The sequence below is a fragment of the Humulus lupulus genome, chromosome 1, assembly GCF_963169125.1.
Source record: "Humulus lupulus chromosome 1, drHumLupu1.1, whole genome shotgun sequence".
In the NCBI taxonomy this organism is placed as follows: domain Eukaryota; kingdom Viridiplantae; phylum Streptophyta; class Magnoliopsida; order Rosales; family Cannabaceae; genus Humulus; species Humulus lupulus.
Window position 1 is genome coordinate 218,975,706 of NC_084793.1, and position 13,181 is coordinate 218,988,886.

At 39.9% G+C, this 13,181-nt stretch overlaps 1 protein-coding gene across 1 annotated transcript; it reads left to right on the forward strand.

Annotated features, from left to right (window-relative positions):
- Nucleotides 1-220: 220 nt before the first annotated feature.
- On the forward strand, nt 221-912 carry LOC133803496 (uncharacterized). The gene has a single exon (XM_062241565.1). It carries the CDS (start codon nt 438-440, stop codon nt 693-695), a length of 258 nt encoding a protein of 85 aa, XP_062097549.1. The 5' UTR covers nt 221-437; the 3' UTR covers nt 696-912.
- Nucleotides 913-13,181: the final 12,269 nt, after the last annotated feature.

Below are 13,181 nucleotides of genomic sequence, written 5' to 3' on the forward strand. Positions count from 1 at the left end.
GGTGCTATGGTTAAGTGGGAAAAGATTTCCAAGTTACTGCAACTTTATAAGAACCTATCAATGTCAACTACATTTATTCCTATGTGATGCGATATATAAATATATGGTTGGACATGAAATTTTACCCTTAAAACTACTCAAAACAATTGTGACCTAAGCCGGAATCATGTCTGCCACAAAAAATATATATATTTCCAAAAAAAAAAAAAAACTTTGCCATCCAATCACTGAGCACAAAATCATGATAATTCAATTCTTTACTCATCAACACCAAACGCTAGTGGCTCATGCATACTCCACTAACATATACATATCTACAAATGTTTTGCATGCTGTTCCATATACAAGTGACTCTCTAGCTATTACATTACATGCTTCATATTTCTCACTACTTAAAACGCCTTCACCTCGTTTTTGGGGCATTAGAAGAATAAACCATGGACAGGAGCAAATCATTGCCAAGCCACTACTCCAACCTTTATGGAGATGCCCGGTTCGATTTCGAGGATCGGTCCAAGTCGTACAACTTCAACGGTCCGAGCAGCCATGTGGACGATAGTAACCCTGAGATGAAGAGGAGGAAGAGGGTTGCAGCCTATAACATGTATGCAACAGAAGGTAAGCTCAAGTCTTCTTTGCGCAATAGCTTCAAATGGATCAAGAGCAAGTTTGCGGACACTTACTATGATGAGTAGAACTCATCAAAAGCTACTATTGTCATTGAGAGAAGGAAACTTCTCCTTCTCTCTTGATCTTGAGACTGGGAATGGAAGAAGACATGTATGTTAACCAAAATGTCGGAAAAAAAGTTTCATTTTTTGTACAGCTTACAGTGTTTTTTAAGAATAGTTATTCCAAACATGGTTGATGAATTAAAACTCCTTATGCCTGTGATATCTCATAATATTCAAATTCAATCCAACAGTGAAATGGTTTGCAGGCACGGAGCCAGTAAGGGGCAAGTGGGGGCTCAAGCCCCATTAAAATTATAAAAATATTATTTATGTAATATTAAATTAATATAAGTATTGAGAATTATATAAACAATTTATTAAACATTATATAATAAGTCCCCACTATAATATAAGAATTAGCCCCATTTTTTAAAATGATTTGAAAACTCAAGAATTATGAACTTTCATAGCGAAAAAACTTCCATCAAGAAGGAACTCGGAGCTTTTAATAACTGTTAATTATGTGTTTGTTTTCCGGGGCACAAAAGATCGATTTACAATAGTTAGATTTCTTCACCTATGTAAGGTCTGCTTGATATATAAGATTGAGATATGTAATTTGTTTGTAGTCTACAAGGGCTATGATCATGCATATCTCAACTACAATATTATCCACATCCTTCCTTTTTATATGATAACTAGTGAGAGACGACATGTGCGTATATTTACGTTTATAATAGGTGAATAGATAAATTAATAGCCATTCCAAAAATAAAAATTAGTATTTTTGCACCGAACTTATAACACTACCATATTGTGACCCCTAAAATATATGACCTGTTAAAATCTTCCCATAAATTATATCATTTACAAAATCCTAGTCCTTTCGTCAAGTTCCGTTCCATTTTGTCATTTAAACGCTGATGTAATATTGTAAATTCTGATATAGTATTGCCATGTGTAGAATAATTAATATTTTTGCCACCCGAACTTTGACCATTGCTAAATCGTGCCCCTTTTTATTAGACAAATTAAAAAAATCTGTTTTTTCTATTAATTCTTTAAAAATTAATTCAAACTTAATAATTTAAAAAAAAAAATTATTCCAAAATTAAAATTAAAATAGTAACATTAAAAAAAACATTAAAATTTTGAAAAAAAATCCTAGTATTAGTTTAAATTTATAATAATTTAATATATAAAAATCAAAAGTTAAATAAAACTAAAACCTAAATACCAAACTAAATATACTTTTTTTGTAAAAAAAAACTAAATATGCATTTAAATTCAAATTAAATCATACGTATCTTCTTTCTTTTACAAAAATAAAAAAAAAAGAAAAGAAAGATTATACGAAAATGAAACAATTGGTGCCGTACAACTCAAAACTCAACATGGAGGAATCATTTCTTTTTAATTTATAACAAAAATAAATAGGTTGCTAATACGAGTCTATTGAATTAATAAAGATTTTATTTTTATTTAATTTGTTTATTTCATTTATATTTGATTTTTTAATATCTAGAGTCAATTTTAATTTGATATTTGATTTTTTATTTCATTCATATTTGATATATATTTGATTTTTTAATATATAGAGTGAATTTTAAAGATATGATTAGAGTTTAAATGACTTTTATATAATTTTTTAAGATTTAAATTAAGGTATGAATTATATTTATAAGAATTAATAAAAAAATAGTTTTTTAATAAAAATTGGCACAATTTGGTAATAATCAAAGTTTAGGGGAGCAAAAAGTGTTAATTATTTTACATGCGGGATTGGCGTGGCAATGCCACATCATTGTTTAAACGGAAAAATGGAACAAAGATAACATAAAGAATGTTTCTGTAAATGGAAAAGTTCAAGGGGTTTTCAACAAGAAAAAGACTCTACAGCGATGACATCTATTGCGACGACTCCAAAGTCGTCGCTATATGTAGTCGAAATCCACAAAAAATTCTTTTTTTTTTTAATTTATTAAAATAAAGAAGCTACAACGATGATTTGTCGTCGCTGTAGGGTCGTCAACAACACATGACCAGGCCCTCCAAATTCCCGGTACCCTACCGCGACGACATTCAACAACACACGACCAGACCCTCCAAATTCCTGGTACCCTACCGCGACGACATGTCGTCGCTGTAGGTTACCAGGAATTTGGAGGGAACTAGAGGCGGGAACAGACTTTACAACGAAGACATGTCGTTGCCAGAAACTCCTCGTCGAAAAAAAGAGGGAAATATCTTTGTCTATAGTGATGACATGTCATCGCTGTAGGATACAAAGGGAACTTAACCGCCAAAAGTTGGTTACCTATTTTCACTCCATATAGCGACGACATGTCGTCGCTATAGAGTTTAATTTAATCAACTGGATAGTTACTTTTTATTCTATAGCGACAATATGTCGTCGAAATAGGGTCAAAAAAAAGGAGGAAAAGTGGACCGCCAAAGATTTCAGTCAAATTTTCACTGCTTGTCGCGCTATAGACTGGAGGCATAGCAATCGAAAGGATTCGTGTACTATTCACTTTTCTATAGCAATGACATGTCGTCGCTGTAGGGTCTCACCGTTTGAGTGAAACGATGCGTTCAACCTCGACGATGACTGTTTATTACCTATAGCGACGACATGTTGTCGCTATAGGTCATAGTGATATAACCCCCAGACAGAACCTTTCTTCCTCATTTTTGTTCGGTTTTCTTAAAAAAAATAGAGAAACTCTCTATTTCTCTCTGCCTCCCAACCATTTTTTGGCCAATTTCTCCCAAGTTTCGATAGTCTAAACTCACTATCCTGCTATTATAGCCTGTAATATGTATTTTTTTCTTAATATATGCATGTATTTTGTATTTGGTGGAAATAAGTTTTGACATTTTTTTTGTTTTTTTATTCAGATTTGGGTATTGAATCATCATCCCAAGCCTTGGGTAATTTTTTTTTTTAAAAAATATTTTGTGATTGATTAATGGTTAAAATATATTTTTAATTATTTAAATGGTTATTTTAGATAGCGTTGAATTTTGTTTTTCATTTTAGGGATTTGTATTGTTAATTTAATTATATTTGTGATTTTTAATTTTGTTAATTTTGTTTTATGTTAATTTAATTTAATTAAATGTTATGTTATAAAAAAATATATGATAGGTTAGATATATGTATAAGTATATGTATATAAATGTGATTATGTGAATATGATTATATGTATATAAATGTGAATGTGAAATATATTTTTAAATTGTGCAGTAGGTTAGATTAATATGATTAGATGTTTATTATAATTTTTTGTTTTCTATATTATATATGTTTGTTACCCCTAAAAAATCTAGAGATGACGTGGCGAATGAGAAAGCAACACGTGGCATAAAAAATCAGGGAAAAACGACGAAGTATTGAAAAAAGACCAATGAGCAAAAAAGATAGGTCCAGGTTCTATAGAAAGTCAACCAGGCCTAAACCCTCTAGGGGCGGTCGGCCTGCCATTGGCCCCTAGGGGTGGTTGGCCTGACCCCAACCCTTAGGGGTGGTCAGCCTAAGCATGCCAAAGAGCCCCTTGAGGTGGTCGGCCCACCCTATCCTTTTTAGGGTGGTCAGCCTACACTCCCAAAGATACTTCACTGGGCAAAACTCACACTTGTTCAAACTGAGATCATCAGGCCTAGCACCCAGAAGATCACAGACCTAGCACCTAGATGACCAACGGGTCTAGCACCCAAGCTCTAAAGGGTTGTCGAGCCTAGCACCTAAGTCTCATAAACCAATCAAGACTTAGCATTTTCTCGAAGGTCTTAATCGTGCATTATTAGCCACGATCCAGAGAAGACAACGGGAAGATCCACGATCTCATAATCATGGGAGGGTGGACACGTATCTCCACTCCCAAGGATCGTGTACAAAACCACGATCCCCACTCTTACTGATCATGTAACAACCCATGGACACTATAAATAAAGGACCCAGGGCTTCATTTCAATGGAGCTCTTTTTCTGGACTTTTTGGATCTATCTTTTGGATGAACTTGTGAGGAGTAAATTATGAGTTGATCTTTGTAATTGTCTATTGAGTGATTCAATACTAAAGACTAAGTGGATTAGGTTATTACTGTTCAGAAGAACAGGGCTGAACCACTATATATTCCTATGTGTTTTTGTTTAGATATTTGTACTCTGTCATATATTAGATTCATTCCGTCCAAAAGGTATCGTATATTGTACATACGACTGTTGGCCAATTTCACAGGTCAACATTTTGGTGCTTTCATTGAGAGTACGAAATCAAGAAACACACTTTCATCAATCTTACGATGCCTCCAAAACCCAGTCAGACAAAGAAGACGGCTCCCAGGGATTCCACCACTCAGGATCCCATCGATCCCGTTAACAAACCTTAGGTGGAGGTTGGAGATCAACCTAATGCGAAAGATCCACAAGAAGCTCACCAGGAGGAGATGGCACAATTACTAGCGAGGTAGGAGGCCTTTGCTGTAGAAATTTCCTTCCAGAGAGAAAATATGGAACGACAATGGTGGGAGATAGACGAGCAGATCTAGAGGATGATCTAGAGGAAGAAAGAAGTTGACTGGAGGCACCAAGAGGTTACTGTGGCCTTGGAGGCAGCTACCCAGTTAGCTTGAGCTAACGCTGAAGCTGTTGCTCAAGCGGTAAGGTAAGGGAGGCTCAGGCCAAAGCAGCAGGGATGCGAGACAGCAGTAATAGGGAGTCCTAGAGGAGGAGTCGAACCCCAAGGACGCTCTCAGAGCCACTTTCCCAAAGACAGGATGAAGAGGCGCAATCCATGACTACCTCCTCCATGACTAAGAAGAATAACACTTCATCTCGGAGTAAGAGTGTTACCAACCTGAATGCCCCCTCCCAGGGGGACAGATGAAACAACGCAAGAGATGAGGGTCTAGCATATGAGAGGCATGACAGGAATGGAAATGGCCACTCAAAGTCTCAAAGTCATGTAGGAGGAGAGGCTCGGGGGTATGGTTTCATTGACAAGGGCAAGGCAGACCTACCATCCCTACAAGCTCAATCTCTCAAGGGAAAGGAATCGATGAACAACACCAATACCATGTTTGATAGGCTAAGGAAAGATTCACAATATCAGGATCTGAGGGAGGTCATCAATAGGAGGACCAACGCTCAGGAGAAGGTACCAAGGACATCTACCCCATATGGAGCAGCGATCCCACCAGCAGTGCAGGCTCAAATAAATGCATTCGTCATGGCTGTCCAGTGTCTGACAAAGAAACCTTCCGATATCGAGCTGGCTCATAGAAGTGGGAGTCCCTTCAGTGCCAAGATCCAAGTTGCTCAACCACCAACGAAATACAAGACCCCAAAACTTCCAACATACACTGGGAAGGAGGACCCAGTACGACACATTGGAAAGTTCGAGGATCAGATGGAGTTACTCAGTGTGGAGCATGATTATAGGTGCAGGGTATTCCCTACCACTCTCTCCGACTCAGCTCAGGAATGGTATTGGAAATTCAAACCTAGATCCATCACTTCCTGGGAGTAGTTCAGGAAGGAATTTTGCAAGGTCTTCAGTGCCGGACGGATTCAACCAGTTTATGCCAATCAACTAGCTGTTATCAAGCAAGGGAAGGATGAATCCCTGAAGGACTACATCCAAAGATTCACGAGGGAGGCAAACCGAGCATCCACAATAGGAGATGAAAGGAAGTTCGTTGCCATCTCGACAGGAATAATTTATCGTAGTCCCTTATGGGATAGCATACACAAGAACCCCATCAACACCTTGCAGGAGTTCTTGGACCGAGCAGACAAATAAATGAAGCTAGATGACACTATCATGTGCTAGAGATATTTGTGTTGTCTCAATAGAAAATAAGAAATACTACAACTCTATGCAAAAATACAATAGACAAGGTAATTGATTAAATAAGATTACAACTCAATAATCAAAATACAAGTAAATGTAGAAATAAGAGGAAGAAGAAAATTATAAGAACTACAACTCTAAAACAAAGGATATAAATAAATATGTAAATAGAAAATAGAAGAATAGAAGATAAAAGCAATGGTAGAAGAAATAACAAGAACAAAAAGGTAAAGCACTCTCACTCACACAACCAAAGTGAAGAGCATTGGGGGATTACCAACTTGAACAAGGTTTAAAACCTTTCCCCAAAAGCTTATTTCTCCCTATCTCAAGCAATAAGGGATTCTCTCAATATTGGGAATAGCTCTTTAGAATAATTAAGCCTTTTGGTATATTTCTAGCCAAGTGCTCTAGTGGATAGAAATAGAGTTGTCTTACAAGTGAGCATTAGGCTTCTATTTATAGAGTTTTGAGACACCCTTTGAATTTCAAATTCCACCAATCTCCATGGTTGTTACCAATGATTAATTGGATGTTTATGGAATTAAAAAGGAGTTCGGAGAGTTACTTGGGGTGTTAGAATCGTTTAAAGTGGAAAAAAGGGTTGAAAATTGGCTGAACACATCTCTGGCCGTGCCCACTAGCATGCCTGGCCGCGGCCGTGGCTCACTGTCCCCTAGGTCGCGACCACTAATGCTCTTAGCCGCGGCCACAAGCCATTTTCAGCTTAAAAATGTCATTTTTCCAAAACGTCCCAAATCCTTTCCCACATGATTTTGTAACCTCCAAACACCTAATGAGAGTTAAGAACATGTCTCCAGCAGCCATATTTCATAAAGGCCTTGTGAAATTTAATCTCAAATGTGTAACATACAATCTACACATTATTGGGTAATACTTTGCAACTCCAAAATGTGTCACATTTTGGCACACACATGTGTCTAATTTTGTGACTCTCAATAATATGTTACAAGTTTGTGTGACAAATCACATTTTGTCACATTATTTAATCTAACATTATATTATATGAAATAATATAACATCATGAAGGAAGAAAAAGACATAAACCATCTGACCACTATCAAGGCAGGCAAGAACAACGCAAACCCTTAGGGCGGAAATGGGGGCAACGGTAAAAGGAGGAGTACCTTAAGGGCCGAGCAGGGTGGAGAAAAAAAAGCTAAGTCAGCACCAGCCGAAAAACAGCCTAAGCATCAGCCCAGGTTCACCAATTATACTATCCTGACTACATCAAGGGCTGAGATTTACATGGAAAAATACCAGGAGGTACCATACCGAAAGCCACCACCCTTGCGTTCAGAAGGAAAGAGGGACAAAAATAAGTTTTGTCGTTTCCACAATGATTATGGGCACGACACAAATGAATGCAAATAGTTGAAGGATGAGATAGAGTTTCTCCTCCGATTAGGAAAACTCTCGAGGTATCGAGTCAAGACCAAAACCCCGAGAAGGAATCCAGAGTTCTGAAGGCAGAGGAGTCCACAACTGGAGCCAGTGGCTGTGGACTTCACATTGGATACCATATGTGGGGGGCCCCAAATAGTAGGCAACAGTAATAATGCTCGTGAGAGATATGCAAGGACCCAAAGACATGAGGTAGGGGAGTCTTCCCAGTGCATGGCAATCGAGGAGCGATCTCCAAAAAATCCAAAGTATGAAAATGAAACTCTCACTTTTACGGAGGATGACACTAGACACGTGAGGTACCCCCACAATGACCCTTTGGTCCTTACCATTCAAATCGCCAATGCCCAAGTGAAGAGATGCTTGGTGGATACGGGAAGCTCACGGTCAAGGATTTGACCCCGTGTTCCCAAGTGATGTATGGGTTCACGGGAGAATGCCTAGAACCAACAAGAACTATCAGACTACCGGTCACGGTGGGGGATGCCCCCAGGCACGAGATTGTGATGATAGAGTTCCTGGTGGTATATTTCTCATTGGCTTACAATGTAGTGCTCAAGAGACCCCTCCTGATGGCATTACACGCATCAGTGTCTAATTGGCATCTATCTTTGGAGTTCCCCACAAGCGCAAGGCAACGATGCATATAGGGTAACCAAAGGGAGGCACAGGAATTATATAATGCGTCAGTGGTCAAGGCAAAGAAAGGACCACACGGGAAGCTGTTCAGCAGCGACACAAGTTTTAATTTGTAAATGTAGTATTTTCAAATTATCTATGTAACAACCATTGTGCTTCATTTAATGAATTTAATTTCTTAAGTTTCTCTTAATTCTTTAAATTACGTTCAAGAAGAGACAAGTCCTAGGACCTTGTCGGCAAAGTAATGGATCATGTTCAATCTTGGCTCTTGAGGAGCCTATCGACCCATACAATCCAAACAAGAGACAAATCCGAGGACATTGTCGCCAAATTTTTGATCATCTTCGATCTAGGTTCTTGAGGAACTTATCGACCCACACAATCAACAAGAGAGACAGATCCTAGGACCTTGTTGCCAAATTATTATGGATCATGTTCGATCTTGGTTCTTGAAGAGCCTATCGACCCATACGATCCAAAAGGGAGATAGTTCTGAGGACCTTGTCACCAAATTTTTTATCATGTTCGATCCTGGTTCTTGAGGAACCTATCGTCCCACACGATCAACAAGAGAGATAGATACTAGGACCTTGTCGCCAAATTATTATGGATCATGTTCGATCTTGGTTCTTGAGGATCCTATCGAACCATACGATCCAAAAGAGAGACAGGTCCTAGGACCTTGTCGCCAAATTAATGGATCATGTTCGATCTTCGTTCTTGAGGAGCCTATCGACCCATACGATCCAAAAGAGAGACAGGTCCTAGGACCTTGTCGCCAAATTATTTGATCATGTTCGATCTAGGTTCTTGAGGAACTTATCGACCCATACGATCAAAAAATAGATTGGTCTGAAGACCAGTCGCCATCATCGGATCGATCGATAATTTGATCTAAGACTCGTTACAGGCTCGATTAGCCCATCTAGACCTGGTTGTTCCAACTTAGACACTTCTGTCTACAATCATTATAACGAGTACACGAGAGATTACATAGATTATGAGGGACAAGCATTTGCTGCTTGCATTATTGGGTGAAAAGGATAGTACTACATGTCTAAACACTCGAAGCAAGGCATGGTCAAGTAGCAAGTGACCAAGGCTTTTAAACCCATGATCACTTGGGGGGCATATAGTACATAATGATCTGGGTATACACAAGCAATGAGGACGTGACCTTAAGTACCAAGAAAGCTCAAGTTTTTCTAGGACATTTGTTCAACATATATTCTGAAAGTGCAAAAAACAAAAATAAAAAGGAAGGGAGACTCCTAGGTATGTCCCTTATAGGGCAGTCAGCCTGCCCACCAACCCTTATAAGGTGATCGACCTATCACCCATGGGGTGGTCGGCCTGACCTGTTTTGTTCATGGTACTTGGTGAAGTATCGTACTACTCACATTACCATGGTTGTTAGCATGAACAATATAAAAGAGTAAGGATAGTATGGCACATGAAATACATGTGTTTAGGGTATATTGGTACCTGAAGCAATGAGGGTTGTGAGTTGATATACTTAGTAACCATTGGAAATAAATTTTTTCAATAAATACACTAAGTACTCATAACAAAAAAGCATAAAGGCATAAAATGTCATATGTAAAAATTGTCAAGTACAAGGTGCCCCACCAATGGCATGAAAGGAAAGAAAGAGTAAGAGAACAAAAGAAGACTAACTAGGGCGAAGAGCATCATCTAAAAAGCCATCCTGAGCCTTGGCAGCCTCATGAGCCAGACACTTCCTAAGCTCATTTGCTCGCGTCTTCTCAGGAAGGAAATCCAAGTTCAGATCTTTGTTGGACTTCTATATCAAGTAGAAGAAAGAGACAGCCGTCTTTGAATACTCCTCTTGAGCCTTGTCTCGGGCATCCTTGACCTCTTTCTCCTTCTCAACAAGAGCATCCTTCCGCAGTTGGTCCATGTCAGCAATCAACTTCTCTTTCTCAACTTCAGACTGTTGGAGCTGATCGACAAGTTTCCCCTCCATCTGGGATATCCTGAGACTCAACTTGATCACTTCCTGCTGTTTGAGATCCACGGTACTGCGGAGAGTGTTGATCTCTTCATCCTTCAAAGCAATGTTCGCATCCCTATAGCCAAGAACACACCTAAGGTCCAGCACCTCCTGGCAGACAACTTCAAGCTCAGAACAAAGGTTGGAAAGCATAGAGGTATAATCTATAGACCTATCACGGACATGGGAGACCAACATCAGTGCCTGCAAAAAACATACAAGTGTTAGATAAACGTTAGCACACAAGCTAACGAGACAAGAAGAAAGTTGTAAAGGACTTACACTTTGAATGTCAAGGAGTGACTTCATGAGGATGGTGCTAAAGTCCTCATTCTTAATCCCATTAAAAGCCATTGTCGTCTGCTCTAGATGGGACGCTCGATCCATGATTGCACCTAGGTTCCATATGGTAGTTGGTGTGGCTCAGATAAGGGAGTAGGCGCAGAACAGGAGGCACCCGCATCAGTGAAAATGGGAAGAACCGGTGTAGGCAAGGATGGCTCTACCTTTGCGACAGGACTAGACGCCAAAGGAGTCGGAGGAGGCACCTCGGGTGGAACCTCCATTATCGACTCAACCTCAACCCTGGCCTTCTTAGCTACTCGGACAGAAGGACTGGCCTCGGTGGGAGTCGACCTCTGTTGGGTATGGACAAAACCGAACATGTCTGAACCTGCAAAAGAAGATCAAATGTTAGAAGGATATCAAGCACAGATGAATCATAACATAAAGGTGATAAAGTGTCAAACCTTCTGAATGAGATTCAAGCTCAAACATAGTCTCATCAAAGTCATCCGAAGCAAGCGATGAGTACGCAACAGATGCACCCACCTCATCACCCTCCTGTTCAGCTAGCACAGGAAAAGAGGGTACCTCCTTGACATGAATAGGTCTCGGGGAGTCTATGGCGTTCATGGGCTTGGGACCATCTTCATCCGGAACATCGGCTATAGTAGGAGGAAACAACCCAACCTTTCTAAGGTTCCTGAAGTAACGAGGGTCTTGACATTCTTCTCCTTAGGGGTCATGGAAATCAATGCCTTGACCCTAATTGTCATAGCTTGAGTCGGGAGTGGTCTATAAAAAGGCCCGACGTGCTTAAACTTGGAGAAGTTGGCCTTTACATCCTTGGTGAAGAAATAGTTGTCGGCATATCTAAACACCTTGCTATTTCCAGAGATCTATTCCAAGAAGGTGTAGTTACCCTCTCTCGTATAATGGTGGAAGTAGAAATACCCTGAGTTGCGCTGAGAAGGGTTCATCTTTAGATCGAATAAGTAGTGGATCTCGTGAGGTACTAGAGCAGCCCATTTTCTGCGATGATAGATAAAGTATAATGTAGATAACACAAAGATCGCATTGGGAGCCAACTGAGAAGGACTAATACCGAAATAATCCGCCATACTCCAAAAGTATGGACGAAGAGGAAGTAGGGCACCAGACTTGATGGCTGAGCGTGTCCAGGCGCACATTCCTCAGCTCTGTCGTTTGGACCAGGGACAGTAATAAAAACGCCAGAGAGGTCAAAGGTATTCCTTAAGTTCTTTACCTTTTCTTCAGTCATATCTGAGGCAGCTCCCGTGAACCAAACAACCTCGTAATCAATAGGGTAAGGCTTCTCAACCAGTTTCCATATGATATCACTGGCAAAGGTGGTCCTATAATCTGATGAATGGAACTCTTTTTGTCGTCTCTTCTTTTGCTGCACAACTGGTGAGACTGTCTTGCTCTTGGAAGAAGGGCGAACCACCTTAGGCTAGAACCTATGAATAGAACGCTCCTAAGGGTAAGTAACCTGGCGATGAGAGCCCTCGGTATGTTCTCGCTGAGAAGAAGAGTGATGGGGAAACCGAATGGTATCCCGATTCAAAGGGCGTGGCAAGGAGTCCCGTTGACCAGAAAAACTCTGCTGAGAAGAGTGACTTCATTGTGATGTGCCCTGAGATCCACGAGGAGTACTATGCTGAGAAGAGATCTGCGAAGAGCAAGGCGAAGAGCCCTGAGTGATGTGCCTGAAAATTTGATGATTATCTTCGGAGGGTTGCTGAGTTGTCTGTTTCACTCTCGCCATTGGACAATACCTTTTCAAGAAATCTTCCTCACTGAATAGATATAAAGTGGAGCAAGGGAGAATCCTTTTCACCCTTTCCAAGAACTCTTGTGGAGTACACTCGCTGACAGACTTATCAAAGAGCTGGACATCTGCAACAAAGGAAAAATAAAGAGTAAAGTTAGTAAGTGAACATAATGAAGCCAATAGCTGGGGGCATATCCATTAACTAAGGAGAAAAATTGAAGAAACCGAAGGAAAGTTTTTTTTTAGGGTCAAGGTGGTCGACCTATGGTTGGGCTGACCACCCTGGATCTTGGTTCCCTGGAAGTCGCCCAGGGAGAGTGGTGGTCGGCCTATGCTAAGGTTTGGGCCGACTGTAATGTCCTGCATTTCTGGGTACCTTTAAATGACGTGTTTCATGTATCCTTGTTGAAAAAAATACATGTGCGATCCCTCGCATGTAATCAGCTATGAGCAGCTAAGCATAGATCCTTAACTCGTCTATGAGGAAAAACC

Excerpts from the sequence above, each read along its gene's own strand:
- LOC133803496 (XM_062241565.1), top strand. The coding sequence starts at position 438 with ATGGACAGGAGCAAATCATTGCCAAGCCACTACTCCAACCTTTATGGA.